Source organism: Anoplolepis gracilipes, chromosome 1, assembly GCF_047496725.1.
Source record: "Anoplolepis gracilipes chromosome 1, ASM4749672v1, whole genome shotgun sequence".
Taxonomy (NCBI): Eukaryota; Metazoa; Arthropoda; class Insecta; order Hymenoptera; family Formicidae; genus Anoplolepis; species Anoplolepis gracilipes.
This window is the reverse complement of record NC_132970.1, coordinates 22,511,227-22,535,112: the sequence shown is the minus strand read 5'-3', so window position 1 is coordinate 22,535,112 and position 23,886 is coordinate 22,511,227. Positions and strand designations below refer to the sequence as shown.

Genomic DNA, 23,886 nt, shown 5'->3' with positions numbered 1-23,886 from the left:
TTCTAAACAATGCAACAATTCTAATGTATTGAAGTGTTTTGTGTTAATAAAATTCAATTCTTTAAAGTAAAAGATAACAATACGAGAATAATTTTGTGCAGAAAAAAATTAATATTTTAATTTGTGAAGCATTGATAAAAGACGTTTAAAAAATGCTTGCTTCTTTAAACGATATAAAATTCAGAATAAACTAATAACATACCTTGTAAAACACATTGCACAAACGGATCGCCAGTATATCCAATCTTACATGAACAGATCACTGCGTGATTCACTACTTTGCACTCAGTGTTGTTTCCGCAGGATCCTGGGCAGGTAGCTTTACATTTCATATTTATACAAGACGTTTCTGGCAGACAGTCAGAGTTGATCAAACACTCCGGCCGACATGATGGTGGAACGCCGATGTATGTAGGCAGACACGAACACGATAGTTGATCATTTACATTCTGACAGAGCGCGTTTGGTCCGCATGGTGAAGGAATGCAAGGATCTATAGAGCCTATAGGTAGGCTGATCGATTGAACTGAAATGTCAGTACAGCAGTTTGTATTGTTTTCTTCATCAAGAACTATTGCAAGCACAGCTGTTGAAATATGATCTTAATAATGAAGATCGAAGAAATAAATGAGTTTTGACAGCTATTAAATCTTATCGATATTACAAAAGAGCCAAATTTTATTTATATTACAAAATTACTAACTTTATGTTTTGTTTCAGAAAAGTATTGTTTTTCTTATGTTACGTCCTGGTAATTTTAATCATAAAATGATATGATGCGTTTAAATATGTTTAAAATTTTTTTTTTTTTACATAAAAATGTATTTAACGTAATAAATATATTATTTATTTAATTTGTAAAAAAATTAAATTCCACAAAAATTTTATATAATTATACAATAATATGGAGATCCTCTCTCCTTGCGCCATATATTTGAAAATTAAATATCTTTTAGTTTTTAATTGAGTTTTACTTGCTTATTTGCCGTTACTGATTAGCAACGTATATCGTTATTGATTACCAGGATATATAAACAAAATCCATATGTTTTTTTATTTAATAGATCAATTAAAGTTTGCTAACATGATTTACATATTATTACCTTTAACACAACTCGTTAATGGATCACCAACGTATTGATGAACACAACTGCACATAGGATTGTGATTGATGACTTGGCAATAGGCATTCAAGCCGCACAATCCCAAACAAGGATCATTACACTTTTGTTTAATGCAAGCTAAATGAATTGGGCAATCCGTGTTGACAAGACACTCTGAACGGCAATGCGGTGGACTACCCACATAACCCGGACTGCAAACACAAACTGCATGATCGTTCATCATACCACAAATACTATACGGACCACATGGTGATGGCATGCACGGATTCAGATCTAGTATTACTGCAAAAAAAAAACAGTCAAATCAGACTTCTTCTTATATTGTTATTATTGCTCTTACGGTCAATATAAATTAACCGTATAATTTTAATCGTATATACAGCCATGATCAAAATTATTAGGCACCCTTAAATTTTTCCTATTTCTTATTTTGTTAATAGTATATAAATACTAAAAAGATTAAAAAATTTTAAAAAACTATCGATAGCACTTCAAAGCTGAAGTTTCAAGTTATAAAATGTTTTTTTAATTTTTCGTTTGCGATAATTTTTCGCTTAGTATCGACAACATGTCTGAAAAATATAGATTTAGTTTCAAAATTATGTATCTCGGTCAAAAAAAATTGTCGATACTAGGCGAAAAATTATTGCAAACGAAAAATTAAAAAAACATTTTAAAGCTTGAAATTTCAGCTTTAAAGTGCTACCGATAGTTTTTTTTTAAATTTTTTAATCTTTTTCGTATTTATATACTATTAACAAAATAAGAAATAGGAAAAATTTATATTTAAGGGTGCCTAATAATTTTGTTAATGGCTGTATATCTTGAAATGGAATATGTGTGACAACATAAAGATGTAGAAAATGTTTAAAATATCATATAACTAATAAATCTGACGCTTTTTTCTGTCATATAAAAGCGTATTGACGTAGTATTACATATAGTTAATAAAAAACGAAACTGATATAACAAAGTATATAAACTGAGAAATGTCTACGTACAAGCTTCCTCTTTTTCGCAGGCGATGAATGGATTGCCAATATATCCTGGAAAGCAAAAGCATACCGGAAAGTGATTGACGACCTCGCAGTGTGCATTTTTACCACAATGCTTTAAACATGGATCTTCACAATGTTTATCAATGCAAGTTAAGTGACTCCCGCAATCTTGATCAACAATACACTCGGCTTCGCAACCTATATAAGGATTGCCAATGAACGGCGATATGCATGTACATTTAGCTATGCCGTCGATCGCTATGCACATGGCGTTTTTGCCACAGAGTGACAATTGACAAGGATCATATGGTTCCACTGGCCGTGCTACACATAATAAGTCATTTTATTGATTAATTAGCATTCTTGATTATCATTTAAGAGAATCAGATAATTTTTTATAATACTATATATTTGAAAAAATTCAAAAGTAAAATATACTTAAGGAGGCACCCGCAGTTTTTTAAATATTCAAAAAACTCTCCATTTTATAGACATTGATAGAACGATTTTTTTTGGGGATCAAAAGAACTTTGACTTTGAACCTCCGCCATTTTGTGAAAAATATGAATTTTTAAAAAAGCTTCGATTAAGCAGTAGATAAACTAATATACTAACTAAATTTCTTTGATTTGTTTATATCAGATAATCCTACACGAAGCTAGAGTGGTCACCGCAAACAAACTTTTTTTTAGAAGTGTCTCTCGGAGATTGCCCGTTACTTGGACATTATGAGATATTCTTTCACAAAAAAATTCTGAAATATAGTTTTAAAGTTGTTTGATACAGTGTAGAAATTTTAAAATAAGCGACACAATAGTTTCGACAGAAAAAATTCCCCCAAAAAAAGCTTTTTTCTGACCCGCAACTGCGGGTGTCCCCTTAAGAAAAATTTAACAGAGAATCTAGCAAAAAAATAAAATAACGAAACTTTTCAAGAATTTGTATTTTATAAATAATTAACAGCTTGTTTACATTTAAAAAACTGCATTAAATATTTTCAATATTCGTTATGTAAAATCTCTCTTTGATCGATGTAATTGAGTCGTTGGTAATAATTACCTTCGCAACTCTTGTATGGATTTCCAATCGTGAGATCCGAACAGTAACAAGGTGGTACTCTCGTGCTGTTGCATTTCGCTCCAAAACCACATGGATTAAATTCGCATTGATCAGCTTTTGGTACGCAGCCTCGAGTGTTTGGGTTTTCGATATATCCAGGTAGACAGGTACACGCGAAGCCATTCTCCGACACGGAACAGCGGGTATAGGGACCACATGGGGAAGGCTCGCAGGAAGTAAATGGGGGAAATACACAGGGAGAGTGTGGCGGATTTCCTTTGTATCCTGGCAGACAGAAGCATCTCATGTGCCCATAAACCATTCGGCAGCCCGAGTTAGCACCGCAATGAGTTAGCACATCAATGTCGTTGCATTGATCATCTTCATGAACTATAGACACATTAAAGAATCGATTTATTACAGAAATATTTATTTTTACATTTGCAATAATATTTCTATGCAAGATAAATTATCTATATATTTATAGACTGGAACACACGTAAATAAAATTGTTATAATATTCCATAAAACTGTATACATACTGCATTGCTCAAACGGATTTCCTGTTAGGCCTTTTGGACAGAAACACATGGGATATCCATTACCATTTTCACAAATTGCATTCAAACCACAAGGATTTGAATCGCAAAGATCCTTCTGGGTCACAGATACATGCTGACAACCAATATGAGGATCTCCTTGATATCCTAGATCACATGCGATGCACTCGTTCTGATGATTTCTGTAGGCGCATTTACTTGCGTTGTAGACAACCGTGGTTACAGGAGTAGAACACAAATCACAGGATTCAGCCGGAATCAATGTACCTATATATAAATTTGATTAATTCACCATTCATTGAATTATTCTATGATTTTATAATATATTTATATGTGTATTATCTTTATTAGAGATTCTTGCATCAATCTTTATCTACTTTAAATAACTGAGAAAATAATACTGACTTATATAATTTTATAATATGTATAGAAATTAATGAAAATGTAATATAACTTTAAATTATATACACTAAAATTAAAAAGCCACTTTATTCCATATGAAATAGGCCATAATTTTCAAATAGTTGCAACTTCCTTAAAAATAATCGGAATAAGATCAATAAAAAAGCGTTTCAAAGCTTGAAGTTTCTAGTTTTGGAGCATTCGTTAAAAAAAAATTAAAGCTAAAATTCTGCTCTTTAATATCCAATTAATAAAATCATGCTAGGATTTTTTTTAATTCAATATTCTTGGACAAACATTTGAAAAATTTGTTTAATCGACGGACGTCGCTTTCTTACAATGTAATTTTGTAACAAATAGAAAGAATTAAAATTCATTTAAAGATTCTAAAACTAGAAACTTTAAGCTTTAAACCGCTTTTTTATTAATCTTATTCCAATTATTTTTAAGGAAGTTGCAACTATTAGAGTAAACTAAGGTATGATGGCCATACGGAAAAGATGGCCTTAGACTATAATTTTTTCAATAATCGCTACATAGTGCGCTTTTTTAGTCATTATTAAAGATAATCGATATTTACAGTAGTTGATGTGCATGTATTATTCGAAATAACGATATTGTGAATCTTATATCACATTTTTACTTTTGACTATCTGCAAAGTTTTTCATTTGTCCACTAGAAACTGTTGTAACGTCGAATAAATTACAGTTAAGCTATCATAATCGACGTTAGACATATTATAAATATATGTAAATTGTTATATGACCTATAATTTTCATTTTCGTTTTCACTATTTTTTTATAAATATTATGGCCGTCTTTCCGTCACTATGGTCATCTTTTCCTTAAAAGTTTGGTAAGATGACCAATGCTTATTTTGTACTATTTTGATAATATAAAATTTCTATTAAATATTTTCTTTTTAATTTTGATAATATTACGTAATTTAAGCTTCAGTGAAGATAAATATGCCAAACACTATTAAAAAATAACAAAAATAAAAGTATGTTTTTTGCATTTTAAAAAACTATGGCCATTCTACCCGAGTTTACCTTACTTGAAAATTGGCCTTTTTTCAGATGTGGAAGAAAGTGGCCCTTTAATTTTTTTGCGTAGTATATATATATATATATATATATTCATTTTTTTATATCGTCAAAACTTATGCATAACTCACAATACGAAAATCCATTTCCTATATAGCCTTTTTCACAACCGCAGTCTGCTTCATGATTTCTGTTAATGCAAATAGCATTTTCTACACAAGGATTTCGAATTAAACAGGGATCCTGGCAAGTATGCCCAATACACGTTTCTGTCAGCGGACATTCGCTGTTGTCACGACATGTCAGAGTGTCCACTGGACACTCGCTATGTAATAAACCGCACTCGAAACTTGGTGGACAGCCCAATTCGAATTTGCATATTTGTATCACGGAGCCATTGGATGGCTGACAACCCTCGATCAAGTTACTCGGATTGCCTTGATAATCATCGATGCACAAGCAGGTCGACACATGGTTCTGCGTAATACAAACTGCATTAGGTCCGCACTGCAACTTGCTGCAGGCATCCACGCACTTGCGAACGCCTTCACCGATCTGGAAGCAAATCTCCTGGGGCTCGCACTCAAGGTCGTTTGAGCAAACGCTTTGCTCGGTGCATGGGATTTCAGTTGAGCAAATATCCGGCACGCATTGTCCACCAGGGAAAGGATTACCCTTAAAACCTTCGATACATTTATAGATCGGCCCATCGTAACTGACAATACATTGTGCATCCGTGCCACAAACAAAATCATCGTATTCTGTATCAAGAAAAATTTGCAATGTGCGATAAAATTACAATTGATATCTCTCACCTAATTAATAACATAACATAACATATTGATACATACATTGATAATTGATAAAATAAATATACACATAAAAATAAAAATTATAATATAAATTACTACCACATTTTAACAAAAACAATTTATATCAATCGTTCATAATAATATATATCTTTTTTAATTAAAAAAATTTCTTATATATATTTAATATAAATATACAAGATATAATTTTACTGTCAATAAATCGTGCAATTTTATTCGAAAATTTGTACTCACGTGAGACACATTTGTTGTTCTTGTCCTTCGTGAAACCGATTAAGCATCTACATCATGCGACATGCTTATCGGGCTCGCAATACACGTTTGAATTTCACAATCGTCGTTGGACGAACACTCGCTTTTGTCAGTTGAAACTCCCGTACAACCAGCACCGTAAGGATCATCAGTCATATCTTTGGGACACACGCACGTGTCCTCCTATCGTGTTGATGCAATACGCATCATGACTGCAAGGATTATTCGCAGGGGTCTGCAATAGCGAAGAGAATACGCGAAACAATTCCACGTAGGAAATATTACAAAGCTATGAGATATATGGAAACTAGAAATATAACAAATACGTAAGGTGGTATAATTATAAAAATTTTCTCAGAGCTTACCGTGACAACCTGACAATGGATTACCGTTCATTCCCTCAGGACACTTTGTATATATGTATATGTAATATCATTCGCTGAGCGTTTTTAACTAATAGTTTAATAATTATTGCGCAAATCGCAAAATGGTAGAGGACTTTTATGTTCAGTTTGACCTGCTCTATCTGCCCTTGAGCTATGGGGCGGTCGCGACTGCACATGCTGTATATGTATATATATATATATATATATATATATATATGTACATGTATTATAATAATAAAATAATAATTATAATATTAATAATAATATAAGATAATAATTATCGTATCTGTATATATGTAAGTGAATATATAGATCGATATATTCATGTATTTATAAACATATTAATTAATCATAACATAAGTATATAGGTTGTATGAACAAAGAATTATTTTTAGTGTACTCATTAAATGCAATATTCCAATAAAGAGATTAAATATCAATAAGTATATTTATTATGATAATATCCTGTCGTATGTATATACATTTATGTATATTTGCAATAACATTGAGTATTCACAATTTCTTTCTATCGTCTATATTAATTATAAAAGTTAAGTATTCATTAATCATACAAACATTTTTTAACAACGAGAGAAAATAAACATGTATTGTTTCTTCTTTACTTGTTTTGAATAGGTACATTAAACCAATATTCGAATTAATCTTGCAAATCATTGATTATATGCCATTACGAAAAAGTATATAGAATAAATGTGTGCACAATATTAAAAATTGCAATTTTTTACTTCTGTTATTTATTTAAAAATATATGAATTAAATATAAAAAGTAATAAAAAAGTTTCCGTTCTCTAATCTTTAAATTTTTATTTCAAAGACATTTTATAATAATATGCAATAATGTAATAAATGACATTAATGTTCTGGTCAGATGCATACTGTATGTATGAAAATTTAGAGAATTATATAGGTTTATAAAAGAAAAAAAACCAAAAGAAATAGAAGACATTAATAAAATATCAACAATTTTGAAAATAATAACTTAAAAGGGGAATTAAGATAAAGATTAAGATTTATTAGAAATTAAGATCTCCACAAAAAAACCTTACAAAGGTAAAGAAATACGCCAAAACAAAAAGCTATTGAAATCAATAGTCAACTAATCGCCAAATACATCAAAGTAATTCAGTTTGTGAGGATTTGTTGAAATAGTACTCATCATAAAATTAATCTTACAATTACAGAAATATTATAAGTATTCTCCTTATAAAATTAAAACGTATTTAATTTTTATTATTAAAAGAACTTGATACTAAAAGAATTAAAATTAAAATAATAAAAAAACAGATTTTGGCGTGACCAGGTCGCAGACTGATTATATGTATAATTTGATTAACGTGTGGAAGAGAAGAAGAAGAAAGAAAAGAAGCCTGCAAGGTCCAGAAACCGCAGTTTGGGCGAAGCCGTTCAACATGTTATGGCAGTTCTCTTTTTCGATCCGCCTGTCTTTTAACTCTCGAATGATCATAATGCATCCAGTAAGCGCGACAATGATTATGTTATTAAAATTTTTACGACGACTTTTAAGAAACCGCAATTGGTTTGCTCTTTTGGTGTCACGGCTCGATTAATTGAAACAAGAACGCCAGGAAAATAATTGAAAATTGAAAATTGTCTGCGATCTGATAATTTCTATTAATTTCAATATCTTTTTGTTTTGGCATATTTTTTTTACCTTTATAAGGTTTTTTTGTAGATATTATTTATTATTTAATTGTTTTGCGTTCTCTCTCTGACTTAAATTTAAATCATCGAACAATACAACATCAAACAAAATATATTTAAGTTTAAATATTATTAAGGAAGCATTTGTGGCCTATAAGGAAATAATTATGGCAAGTCACAACAACTTGAAAATATTAAAATTATAACTTTAAAATATTAAAATTACGAAAGCTGTAAATGTACTTGCAATATCCATATTATAATTGTTATATAAGTAAACTAAAATTTTATAATTGTGCGTTGAAAATTATTTTAAAACAAATTAATTTTGTAAAATATTTATTCGAGTATATATTTATTTCCGAATTTATATAACAAATAAATAAACTATTTGTATAGTAAAAATAATAAACTAGTTAGGAGAGATATTGATATTATAAAAATTATAAGAAATATATTGATATTATAAGAATAGAATTGATTATATGATTATGGGAATCTTTAAACAAAAGTAATATTATTAAATAATTTATTATAAATGGGAAAATGCACACATGGATACATATAAAGAAATTTAACTAATAATATTAAAAATATAAATAAATATTATAAATTCTAAAACAATTTTTATGTTTGTATTATAACTATTAACTAATTAATTAAATATAAATTACGTGATAATATATGTATATTTAAAATAATATTAATAAAATATATTATATATAATATTATTGAACAGTTGTCAATGCTACAAATTTATAATTTCATTTATTATATCCACATATATACACATAGACAATAATTAAAAGTAATTCATATAATAATATATTAAGAATAATATTAACACAATATTATGCTTAATAATATTAAACTGTTATTATTGTTACATGTGTAAGTGTATACATATATATATAGATATATACATATATGTGTATATAAATATGTATCTTATATATTTAAGGATGAATATTGTTTATATGATAATTTAATGGTACAAAAATAATATTATATATATACATATTCTTGTTTGTTGTAATTATGATTATTCACGATTAATTTTTTTTGAAAAGTTTTTAATATTTTAAAGAAAGAAAAACTATATCTTAAAATATTTCTTTATTTTTTCGATTTCATGTATACGTCTGTCCAGTTTTTTGTCAGCATACGACGTCCATTCTTTCACAAGATTATCATACTTGTAAAAATTAGCTTCAACAGTTGCCTAAATCAGATTATTTTGAATTAATGTAATAATTTTGTGCCATCTTAAAAGACTCACATAATTAAAAAACAAAATACTTGTGACATATATTACGGATATAAATACTAACAGAAAACTTAATATAAATCTAATTTTGAATAAAATTTACCATTTCAGTGAGAGTTTCATTTTTCTTGCACATATGTTTATGATAATTTTTGTATGCTTCAGTCACAATGATATTTTCCAAGAAGTTCTTGATCTATGTAGAATAACTTCATCAATATTTATTGTCAATAAATAATAATTTCATTTAACAAAATTTTTTTAATTTAACAAGAATGTGTAACGGAATACTTGTAGTATTTCGGTAATTAAGCATAATAGAAGCATAATATGAAAAACCCTTCTTAATTTTCAAGAAAAAATTTTTTCCTAAAATTTAAGCTCGATAATCTAAATTTTTTCAGGTATGAGACCTTCATTTTCCGACTCCTTGTAGAATGTACAATTTGAGAATTAAATATATGATGTGTGTTATATAAAAATATATGCAACATAACTCAACCTGTACATAACTATACTTATATACGTTAATAATTTTGATCTCGCTTCGCGTAAACAGTTTAAAACCCATATGGAATCGTGCAGTAATAAATCTAGTTTTGCAATGAAAAGAGAGGTGACGTCGCAATAGAATTCGCTCCGCTAAAAATTTTGGAAATCCAGAAAGTGAAAAGTGTGATAAAATTAAGTATGGTTCATTTATTCATGTGTAGTAAATACTACTATATAATAAGAACACATTTTATAAAATTACATGAAATTCGTTAAAATTACTTGTTCTTTTGCTTATAACTTTTTAATGAACAACGAGCGACGAATAAAACTTTTTGGATGTTATTCTAGATCATGACCCACACAACATATGTCAAGGTTATTCAAATCTCTGAATATGCTTTTAATATGCTTTTAATATGCATAATTATCATTATTTCTCATTTTCAATATACTTATAATAAAATATTATATATATATATATATATATATATATATATATATGTATGTATATACATATCTATATATATAAGTAGCGTCCGTCTGTATGTATGACCGCGAACTCCTTCCACATTTGTGGGCCGATTTTCGTGAAATAAGTATCAAAATGTCGCAAATTTTTTGGGGATGGCTACTGTGTGATTTTTTTTTTTTAATTTTCGCTCACCCACGCATCCACCCACGCGCATGCGCATTTATGGGCCGATTTTCGCGAAATTGGTTTCATCCCACCCATGCATCCACCTACGCTCGTACACATTTATGGACCGAGCGAGCGCGCATTTATGGTACCGATTTGTACGAAATTTCGCAAATTTTTCGGAGAAGTTTGCTGTGTGTCTTTTTTTAATTTTCATTCTATCCACGCATCCAGCTACGCTCGCGCATATTTATGGACCGATTTTTACGAAATTGGTACCAAAATTTCGCAAAGTTATAGAAAAAGGCTGCTATGTGGTTTTTTATTAAGTTTTGCCCATCAAAAGGTGAGAAAATAATTTCAAGGCTATACACAGTGAGCATAAAAGATAATGAAAGATTTTATCTACGTCTTTTTCTTCTACATGTGACTGGAGCTAAATGTTTTGAAGATTTAAAAACTGTAAACGGAGTTATTTATGAAACATTTAAAGATGCAGTAATTGCGAAGAATTTAATAGAAGCTGACGATCTATGGTCAAAAACGTTAGAGGAAGCAACAGAATCAAAAATGCCTGCACAAATTCGAGAGCTATTTGCCTATATTTGTATATTTGTAAATTCAACAGATGTACCAACATTTTAGAATAAATACAAAGATCAAATGATTGAAAACTTTATAAACAACAATGTTGTCGACCCTGAAAATATGGCTTTAAATCATATACAAGAAATTCTAAGAAATAATGGAAGTAGCTGTGAAAACTTTCAATTGCCAAATCCAATTCCAGTGAATATTTACGTCACAGAGTATAATGTGGATGAAGAAAAAAGACGTAGTGAATATTTATTATCAACACTAAATGATGAACAAAAACACGTGTACAATATAGTCATTAGAGCGATTGACAATGAGAATGAACCTCAGCGGTTATTTTATATTGATGGATTTGCAGGAAGTGGAAAAACTTATTTATTTAACACATTTTGGAGTGTTATTCGAGGAAGAAACAAAATAGTTATTCCATGTGCTTCAACTGGCATTGCTGCAACACTTCTTAAAGGAGGAAGAACTTATCACTCTCTGTTTAAGCTTTTAATTCCAATTGATGATGGAGCTAAATCAAATATCAGAGGAAACTCTCAAGCTGCACGAGAACTGATCTCTGCAAAACTCATCATATGGGATGAAGTAAGCATGACTGTTGGACATGCCTTAACAGCAGTTGATAAAATCTTCAAGGATCTGATGAAGAATGAAAGACCATTTGGAGGAAAAGTAATTTTATTTGCAGGAGATTTCAGACAAAATCTTCCCGTAGTGCCACAAGCACAAAAAACAGCTTTAATTAAATCGACTGTAAAATACAATCCTATATGGAGGAATGTAACTCAGGTTAAATTACAGCAAAATATGAGAACTGGAGAAGAAAAAGAATCTGTAAATTGGCTAATGCAACTAGGAGATGGTAAATTATCAAATACTGATGGACTACATCTCGATAGAACTGAAATCCCCCAGGATTTTATATCAAAAGAATCTCTTATTACTGAGATTTTTGATGATAGAATCACCATAGAGCGGAATAGAGAAAATCCAGATCGAGCGATTCTTTGTCCTAAAAATGAGGATACTTTCATAATTAATGACGAAATCCTTCGTCTAATGGAAGGAAAAGAAAAAGAGTATCTCTCAATTGACTCCATTGTAAGTGATGATCCACAGGAACAATTAAATTTTCCAACTGAATTTGTAAACTCTTTGACACCTTTCTGGAATGCCAAATCATCGACTTAAAATAAAAATCGGTGTTATAATTATCTTATTAAGGAATTTAAATACTAAGAAAAGATTTTGTAATGGCACAAGATTCATTGTTACTAATATGAAAAATAATTTAATTTATGCGGATGTTCTAACTGGTCCTGCACGAGGACAGATTGTTATTATTCCAAAAATAGATTTAATTACAAGTGATTTGGAACTGCCATTTAAGTTTAAACGAAGACAGTTTCCTATTCGAGTGTCATTTGCTATAACAATCAATAAATCCCAAGGACAAAGTTTAGAAAAAGTTGGGATTTATTTGCCAAATCCTGTATTTGCTCATGGTCAACTTTATGTGGCATTTTCTAGAGCGATTAAAAAGGAAAGTATAAAAATTAAGATTGATGAATTTAATAATCAAGGACATTTTATTGAAGGAAGTGAAAAATGTTTTAAAAAATATATAATATATATAGATATATCTATATATATAAAGGTAGCGCGAAATAAAATATCAGAAAATGAAAAAAGAAATAACATAGTAGTTATCTTCAAAAAATTTATAATATTTTGATATAAATTTAGTGAAAATCGGTTTATAAATATGTAAGTAGCTCATGAGGACTGTGCGAAGCGCGGTCCAAATAAAAAGGTTTTAAGGACCGCGCTTTGCGCGGTCCGAAAAGCTAGTATGTATATATTATGTATATATACATACTAGCTATGTATGTATATATTATAAATATACATATAGATATATAGATATATAGATAATAATTCTAAATGAAAGCAATAAATTTTAGAAGATAATGCGTTAAAAATTAAAAGGGGTTTTTATATATATAAGCATATATTTTTCTCTGAGCAGTTACATTCCTCTAAATAGAAAAGTGAAAATTAGGTTCTTATTTTTTTCTTCAAATTTTAGACAAGTTAAAAGAAATGAAATTTAATGGACATTATTTACTACTAAAAAAAAATACTTATATTTTTTTAATTCTCTTGTATTGTTATAAAAGAATAAACTTATGTTTTTTTCTTATTAAGCAATCCTTATTCAATTTTTTATTAAGACTTTTAAACAACCTAGAATGTCATCATTTAAAAATATACATTAGAAAGCTTGATTTCTATAGAAATTTCTTATTCAATTTATTATTTTTGTAAAATCAATAATTTAAGTAAAAATTTTTCATGTAAATAAATAAATACAATATTATACACAATTTCAATCTTTTATTTAATGATACGGAAAAATTTTAGAAATATAATAAAAAATATTCTTATTGTCGTGGAAAATTACCATCAAATTTCATTTTTTTAATTTATCCAAAATTTAGAAAAAATAAGTAAAAACTTAATCTTTATTTCTCCTTTTAAAAGAATATAACTCTTAAAAGAGCGATGGAGGAATATATGGTTATATGAAATGATCATCATTATTTCTCAACAAAAAATTATCTTTTAAAGTATATGTGTTACAGACACTTTGTAAATCTTTAAATGCTAACTTATAAAGACTCGGCGTTTCATAAACAGGCTGAGTTTTTTATAAAGAAAGATGATTTTACGAAAGCCTGCAATATATATATATATATATATATATATATATATATATATATATGCATACATGTATACATTAGATATAAATAAGTTTAATAAAAAAATAACCGGATCTATAAAATTTACCTTTTTTAATTGTTCTTCCGCATACACATGATTAATAATGACAATAAATATAACAACTCCATTGACACCTCTATAAAACAACACATATAGTTATTATAAGTAATTAATTTTCGTAATTGTAAAAAGTATTCGTTCAAGAAAAAAATATTTCTGGTTATTACCTTGGTTTTAATTTATCAAAATTTTCCAAAATATACAAAAACACATTATCGTGCTTTGCATGTTTTGCAATAATAGAAAGAAAACTAATCATATTTCTCTTGATTTGTGTTTTATTATATGTTTCATTTTGTTTGAACATTATTGATTCTAAATATTTTTCCATAATTCTATTTGAAGCGCAAGCTAAAAATTCTAAAAATCTATCATTATTATATGTTTTCGTTAAATGTTCCTTCACATTGCGCAAATCCTTACTCATTGACTTCAAACCATTACAATATATCCACTCTTTCCACCACGGTAAAAGTCTACAACATTCAAAAATAAAAGTGTGATTAAACATATTTAGCGTTATAATATTGCATCTTCATTCAATAACTGAATATGCAAATAATGGTAAAAAACTGTAACAAGGAATATTACTTATTTGTATTCGATTTGTATACAATACGCAGTAATTTTAAATAAGCTTCTATGAGGCAATTCGGGTCACCGAGGATACATAACCATTTAATGGCTTCTTGCCTTAAACATTTAGTAAGATCACTTTCCTCAGGATCTTCTTCGTATTTTATTTTCTCAAGTAGATTGGCCAATATATTTTTTATTTTCTCCTAAAAGTTATCCAAGTCAAATAATTATATCGGTTTACAGTAAGCGTGTAGCGTTGGACATTCAATTTCTCAACAAGTAGATTGAAAGAGGAGCAGTCTGATTGAACAGCCACTGCAAAGTTCTAACATTACATCCCTTTATCTCTTCATGTAAAAAACAGTTAAAAAATTTGAATGTCTAGCTTTGAATGAACACCATTCGAGTGGAAAACTATTTTGTTAGACACACACATATATATATATATATATATATATATATATATATATATACATACATTTTATTTTAATTTATTCTCTCCACCATAAAAATTTTTTTATTTTTATTTATAGAGTCAATGTTTCACAAACAAGTTGTTTGGCTTCAAAGAGAACATGAGATAATGCAATTAGTTTGACCTTGGCTTGTACACTTAAAGTCAAACTAATGTCACCAAATTATATATACACATTATATATATACACATTATATATATACATATATATATATATATATATATACATATATATATATACAATATATATACATATACCCTTCCAAGTCAAACAACTTTTGTTTTTAACATCTTTTTCTACAATCCAAAATAAAAAGAAATACAGGAGAACCTACATATTATAATGCTCATGCAAATATACAAAGTAAACTTTAATTTGTTAACAACATTTGATACTCATACAAAATTACCGATCTTTTTTATATTACTATACGTACGTTTGATTACTATACGTACATATAATTTTAAATTGAAATTTTAATAGAAAATTACTTTAAAATATGAAAAAAATAATTACTCAAAAATATTAAGCATGTTTAACAATTATAATATAAACCTGAAATAAAAACTTTTCTTAAATAAAAAAGATTTTACTATATCTTAAATAAGAATACAGAAAAACTATTTGCATCTTTTTAGCTATATATATTTTATTTTCTTGGAAAATATGACATAAAATAAATTAAAAACTTTTCAACTAATTAATTCTATTATTATTTACCTTGATATTTTTGACTTTTTCATCTGCAAATGGAAAGATGCTCGACATGTACTCAAAAGTTTTTATCATGGGATACCATGCTATATAATTTGTCTCTTGTCCAAGATAGCTCGTCAAGTTCCAGAATAGAAAAGAATTGAGTTGGCCATTTATCATAAAATAAAATGCATCGTCGATGATTTTAGCACGATTAAGAACATGTATTTTTGTATATTCTGCAGAGTTCAAATATTTTGCAATTTTTTGCCAGTTTTCAGGATCGTAATTAACGCGATAGTATCCTGTAGTAAATAATTTTTATATTATTAGATGTTTACTTAATTGATTTATTATATTTAATAAAAAATATTTACAATTATCTGCATTTGAAATAATTGAATAATTCCAAGTATTAAATAAAAACCAATTATAATAATACAGAAAAACAATATTTTTCAGTGATATTTGGGGTAATATTGCGTAGAATGAAACTGTATAAGAAAATATAAATCTATTTATATTTATTTTAGCTTAAATGATAATATATGCAAAGTTGAATTTATTTCATTTTAATCGATAATAAAATGCAGAGAATACGTCATACAATATTTTTTGAAATATTATATAATGTTGCTATGTATTTATTCATATATTTCGTATTGATATTAAAAAGAATATAGTTAACATTGTATAATAGTTTAATAATTTAATTATGTAGAAATATAATAAATTTGTTAATCAATATTCACCAGATTGTCGTAAATTGAATATTATCCAACCATTATCTTTTACAGAAACTTGGCAAGTTGGCATGGACGACGACAAAACTATTAATCTTTCGTCGTAAAGCGGCATTCTAAGCTTTCCAAAATTAGGATTATTTTGGGAGACATAAGTTACAGGTACCCAGAAAGCGTACTTTTTAAGTATTTCATAATTTTCTATTATTACATTATATACATTTTCTCTATTCGAAAAATCTCGCGTTATTTTCAACACAGGATAATTTATAGATTTCATCCAATCATTTACTATTGTTGAAGGAAGCATTAGTTCTTTCTCTGTATATAATTTGCTTAAAAATGCCTCTATGGTGAGCCATAAACTTTGGAGAAGACTCTGCGACTTAAACTCACTATATTTGTTAAAATTTGGCATTATTGACACAGTAAAATCGGTACTGATCGTAAATTACGTATAAAAAAATATCAAAGTGTTATTTAATTTATACACTTTATATAGCTTACATAATTGCAGTATTTAATATTTTATATGCTAGATTCTATAATGTATAAGTAAATAATATATTAAAATGGTATATACAATATATTTCATAATATACTCACATATTTAAATATTCATGAACCTTCCGTCGAAGCATTTTATCGGTAATTACATACTGCAGCATGCGTAATATTAAGGGTGCTACAATTCAAATCATACTATTTATATATAAGTTTGTTTAGAAGTCTTTAAACTAGATTTTTCATAATTTTTAAAATTTTAGTATACTAATATACACACATATATATGTACTTATATTCAAATATATTTATTGACTTGATTCATTCAAATAAATTTATTGATTTTTTTACCTTTAACGTAACGGTAAAAAGAAGAAAATGCATTATTTTCGGAAAAATTGGCTTCCTTTATAAGAGACTGATTGTGAGTCTCCAAACGAAGTGATTCATAATAAACCTGAACTACAAATAAATCCATCATTTCGGAATTTTTGTAAACCTAAAGCAGAAAGATTTAATATGATCGAATCAAATATTAACGGTACACATTTAATGCTTTTATTGAAGATAAATTTGGAAATTTGTTATCAACATTACAAAATATAGTAAAATTTTTCTATAAAGTAATGTGTACTTTGTGAAACGGTCATGTCATTTAAAACTATTTGAAATAATTAAAAATTATGATATTATTTCTTTCCGTATTGCAAATTTTATAATTTTAGAATATCGAGAACCAATATACAATTTAGTCTTTCCAGATACGACAAAGATGTACAAATAGCTTTAGCAATTTTTATACAATACATTTAATGTTAAAAATCGTTTAAAACCTTCTCATTTTCTTATAATAAAGATTATATTTACTTATACAAATAAAACAATATTTTATTTAACATAAATATATAAGAAACATATAAAAATATATAATATATACTTTATATATAATTGATACATTAAAAATATTACTAAAAAAATATAAAAAAATTACCTCGATGGAATCGATAGCATCAATTCCATACAATGTAGTAAGACCATCGATTAACCACAACTCTGATGACGAAAATGGATTAATTACATTAACAAACCATTGATATGCCATTTTGCGCCCTATCAATTGCGCTACTTTTATTTTATGCGCAACAGAATCCAGATTTTTATCATAAATAATATCTGTTTCTCTAAAAAATATAAAAATTAAATTTGCAAGAGCTTAGTAATTACAAAACTTGGCCAAACAATAATTTTGATATATTTTCTGAATTAAAATTAAAAATATCTTCGAAACGGACAATATAACCGATATGGTATAATTGTATATTGTTTTGTACCGATTATATAAAAATTGTGACATAATTTATTGTCATATACGTATATACATATGTATACATATATGGTGTATTGAAATCAACCTATAATTATATATATACTGATTATATAAAATTTGTAACATAAATTATTGTCATATACGTGATATATATATGCTTGAAATCAACTTATAATTAGTTTTAAAAATATATGTGTATAATAATGTACACGTATAAAAATTCTACATTAAAACAATTATATTTTAACGTATATATTTTTAATTTTTAATTTTATATTTTTAATTTAATTATTTTTATAATTTTGCTTCATATATAAATTATATTTGAATAAATTGATATTTTTTCTAATTTTTGAATTACCTATTTAACAGAAGGCCCCAGTTCTCATTGTCATATAGCAAACTTTGGATTGCAACAAATTGCACTTTTGGTATTTTCAATTCCGTCCATTTATGTCTTAATATTATCATTGCTCCGGTTGCTATTATTTCAGCAAATTGCATATGATCTAGTTCGGGTCTACGCCATATAATGATTCTAGAATGTTCCGCCTCAAATTTAAAGAAATCTATTGACGAGATTACAAGCGTCACGATATAAGTGGACATTGGAGGAGTAGTATTAAAGCATGTCCATTTCATATATGTTTCGGTTTCATGCATTTCATGTTTGCATGTTTCCTCTTCTTGTCCCGGCATATTTGAAAAAACTTGGTATTTACGATGATGCTTTATGGAAATGTTGAAAGTGGCCTTGCTTGTTGGCTTGTCCCAGCATGGAAACAATCGTCGGGCTCCAGTCGCCTGAAAATGTATTACGTCCAACCTACGAAATTTTAATAATATTGATTTATATAAATAACGATGATTTTTATTAATCAATAGCATTATATATACAGAGTGTCTGTCCGTAAATGTCCAAACAAATGTCGCAATTGATTGAAGTTAGAAAAAAGTTAAGAAAAGTTTACATGATTTTGATTCCGTTACATAGTGCATATAAATAAATTTTTGTTTACTCGTGACTTTTTTATAGTTTTAAAGGTCATTTTCATTTTTTTTAATTATCTTAATTTTTTTATATATGTCGATTATTTACAATATTCTGCGAAAAAATTTAGAAGACTACGATGGCCAAAAATTTAATTGTTTACGAAGTAAATTTTATACTTTAATTATACCGTACAATTAAAGCAATATTGATTTTTTGATTATCTAGTTTCAATATGTATATGCACAAAATAATAATAAAACGAATCAATTCGTATACAAAGACGCACAGTTGTCTTAAAAAAATATATAAATTTGCAGTTACATATATTTTTTTTAACAAAACTGCGTTTTTTACACCAATTGATTCATCTCATTATTCTGCACATAAAAGTATTAAGGTAAAATTATCGAAAACTGAATGTTTTAAAGTATTTTGTATTTCATGTAAAAAAACTATATCTTTTGAACCTTACAAACTTGAAAAGTACTTAATAAAAAACACAATTATAGTATTTTAAAAAGCTCTTGAGATGAGCTATAAGAATATAGAATAGGAGTTTTCTTTAAGAAAGGTGATTTTTTAAAATTAAAAGTGATTTTTATGTGATTTTGAAACGACTTCCAGGGTGAATGACGTTCTCCTTAAAATTGCAAAATTTTTATATGAGACATTTTTTTCTAAAATGCTTTGTTTTTGAGATGTAAATTTGTAAAATTTTAAATGACTCACACTGTATAGTTTATTTTAGACATAACGTTTCGTACACACAAACATATACACACACACACTCACACATGCACATGTACAGATATAATTACCGGATATATTTTTAATAAACGGATTCTTTGACCAATTTGAAGATAATTTTTTTTTCAGCGAAAATGTCGAAAGAGGTCATCATTATTTTAAAGCCTCTAATTCTTGTCATTATATCTGTTTACTTAATAAACTTTAAATTAAAATGTTTTAAAAGTTAACTGGCAAATTAACTGAAGAATGTAATTATATTGTTAATCTCTTAACGTCACAAAGTTTAATTTGCGAGAAACCTTGTTCAATCCCATAACTTGAAAATTATTAAATTGATGTCTTAATATTTTTGTTAAGGCGAAATTATCTTCAAATTGATTGAAAAAATCATCGCTTTCACATAAAATTTGGTTACGATACACTCTGTTTTATAAATATATATATATAGAGCAAAGCGTAAAAAAGTACAGAAATATTTTATTTTTTATTTCATGCACATATGTAATAAAATAACGTAAAGTATAAATTATTGCATACCCATCTAAACTATTCAACTTTTTATGATAATACATTTTTTAAATTTATATATTTCATATATTTAATAATAAATAGGATTGATTAACAATTCAAAAATAGTATAAAACGTTAAGCGATATAAAATTAAATAAAAATAGTGATATAAAGTATTATAAAATTAAATATTATAAAAAGAAATAATAAAAGATACGAGAACAACAATGACATAAATTTATATTTATTTACTCTTAATATTACTCACATTTTGAATGATTCTCCCCTTTCGACTATAGTCTTCAAAGAAGTAATAATGTTTTCTGTGTTATCAATTGCAGTGACAAATTTTGTATTTAATCTGTAACGTCCACTTGATAAAGTTTCATTGAAATGTAAAATGCAATTTTGATTATCACAGTCTGGATATTGCAGAAATAAATATTTAACATTGGTATCTACGGTCTTATTTAGTAAATCTACAGTATACATAGATAAATCATTTGTCAACGCTCCAGATAAAAGAATTATTAATGCCGTTGAATTTAAATATATTTTTGTAATTTCACGAGAAATATCGATAATGGCACTTAATTCGCCGTAGAAAACAAAGTTGCCTTTTTCTTGAGACTCTTCTATATATTTGTTATACCATATATATTTAAATATTTCATGTTCTTCGTCTTCTTTGAAATATGGTATTAACTTGACGTCGTAATGCACTGGTATTATATCATCAAAGTGATCATTAAATGTAATCGATGAATTTTCCGTACTTTCATTAATTAAAAAAGCTGTTGTTGTGATGAATATAAGACCGCCATAGAATAACATTCTTAGAAATGCCATGTTAATTTTTAGGTATCTGTAACAACTGTCCCTGATGAAGGAAAGACAAATATAAAATAAAATTTAGATAATAAACTTTACTGTAAATAAATTTACAAAGTATTTTTTAAAATTAGTTTTCTTAAGTAATTAGAAATTTCATCCGTGATAAATAACAGACCAATCTACATATATAAACATGTTATTTTTAAAATTTGTTGTTTCGTAGATGATCATGTTTTCAAAAACTAGCAATAAAAATAATGAACGGAATAGTCAACAAAATAAAATTTTTTTCGACTTTGTTGGTACGTCTCTTCAGGTGTGTATACACACATACATATATGAGCGCGCGCACTAGATCAAAGACAATTTGAATGTTTTTATATGTCTTATATATTATACATATTTTTTTTTAGTAACGAGAGAAACATTTATCGTTTGTTCATTATTCGCTTAAAAAAATATATCGAATCAGTAATCGATTTTAAAGTAATTTCTCAAATTATTATTGATATTATGAAAGAATATAGAATAAACATGTGAACGGTATTATATAAACATGGTAATTTTTAACATTGTAATTGTATTATCCAATTTTTATTATTCATTTAAAAATATATGGATTAAATATAAAAAATTTTTTTAAATACTTTCTTTTTTTAATATTTTCTATAATCCAAAGACATTCTATAACAATATTATAATAAAAAAAGATTTATGTTTTGTTAGATATAGAATATACGTACATAAAACTTAGGAATATGTATAGGTTTTTTTAAAAAATGAAAAAAAAAGAAATAAAAAAATTAATAAAATGTTTAACAATTCAACAATTTTGAAAATAATTTAAAAAAATTATATATTCTTATCGTGTGTGTTCACAATTTGAATTACGTTTTATCTTTTACGTACTTTAAAGAGAAAGTTATATAATATTCTGTTTCTAAAAACTCACCTTGTATACTAAAAATGCTATGTTAATTCTAATACAATTCTTTTTCTTCTCAGAACTAGTTAAAGTTGATACTTTATCACCGTGAACCGTTAATCTGTACTATCGTAATCTTAACGTTTCAAGAGGTAATCGAAAACTGGCAATGTCGATGTAAGAGACATCATAATAAATATATATATAAATACAAACATATTTACAAGTTATTTAAGGTCATCAAATCCTACAAAATTTAAATTTAAAATTATATATATGACATTTTAAAATTCATTGACTACGTTAATTTTTGATATTTATCTATGTATTATATATTTTGTTAATTTCATATACGATTTAATAAGCAATATAGAAAAATAAGTATTTATGTTTTCCTATATCTATAAATAATAATTTTTAATCTTTACATGTTAAGAATTAAAGCATTTTCATATCAACGTACTTTCATATATTTATTTTTTATGTAATACGTAAATAATATATTATAATTATTCTGATAATATAATATCTTAAAGTCATTTTAATCATGTTAAAATCTCCTGTCTTTGTACGATAACAGAGCTGACAAAAAGAACATTAGCGCCCTATATCGTAAATACACCACGTTATTATTAATTTATTGTCAAAATGTTTCAAGTACCTACTATAACATACATGTATATACGTGAAATATAAAATTATAATATTAAAATATGTATTTTAAAGTATAGATTAATTATTTGCTGAACGTAATATGTTATGACACTTTTTGTTACCTTAATTTTAATTGCTTGATTATTACTTAATAATTTATTTTATTATTATTTATTATATTTAATTAACTGTTTTGCGTTCTCACTCTGACTTGAACTTAAATCATCGAACAATACAACGTGGAACAAAATATATTTAAGTTTAAATATTATTAAGGAAGCATTTGTGGCCTATAAGGAAATAATTATGGCAAGTCACAACAACTTGAAAATATTAAAATTATAACTTTAAAATATTAAAATTACGAAAGCTGTAAATGTACTTGCAATATCCATATTATAATTGTTATATAAGTAAACTAAAATTTTATAATTGTGTGTTGAAAATTATTTTAAAACAAATTAATTTTGTAAAATATTTATTCGAGTATATATTTATTTCCGAATTTATATAACAAATAAATAAACTATTTGTATAGTAAAAATAATAAACTAGTTAGGAGAGATATTGATATTATAAAAATTATAAGAAATATATTGATATTATAAGAATAGAATTGATTATATGATTATGGGAATCTTTAAACAAAAGTAATACTATTAAATAATTTATTATAAATGGGAAAATGCACACATGGATACATAT

General features: G+C 26.7%; 1 protein-coding gene across 1 annotated transcript; it reads right to left on the bottom strand.

Annotated features, from left to right (window-relative positions):
* Positions 1-9,232: 9,232 nt before the first annotated feature.
* Positions 9,233-22,712, bottom strand: LOC140666746 (aminopeptidase N-like). The gene is made up of 13 exons (XM_072894266.1): positions 22,555-22,712; positions 21,037-21,648; positions 18,876-19,340; positions 18,179-18,368; positions 17,539-17,686; positions 17,290-17,368; positions 16,693-17,078; positions 15,965-16,245; positions 14,781-14,971; positions 14,357-14,665; positions 14,196-14,265; positions 9,711-9,803; positions 9,233-9,562 (listed from the first exon to the last, which is right to left on the bottom strand). Exons 2-13 carry the CDS (start codon positions 21,615-21,617, stop codon positions 9,437-9,439), a joined length of 2,919 nt encoding a protein of 972 aa, XP_072750367.1. The 5' UTR covers positions 21,618-21,648; positions 22,555-22,712; the 3' UTR covers positions 9,233-9,436.
* Between the last annotated feature and the right edge of the window lie 1,174 nt (positions 22,713-23,886).

Coding starts and splice junctions, on each gene's coding strand:
- LOC140666746 (XM_072894266.1), bottom strand. CDS start 21,617: ATGGCATTTCTAAGAATGTTATTCTATGGCGGTCTTATATTCATCACA. Junction 14,972..15,964: donor AAAAAGTCAAAAATATCAAG/GTAAATAATAAT, acceptor GATAACTTTTAG/GAGAAAATAAAAAATATATT. Junction 9,804..14,195: donor CGGAAGAACAATTAAAAAAG/GTAAATTTTATA, acceptor TATTCTACATAG/ATCAAGAACTTCTTGGAAAA.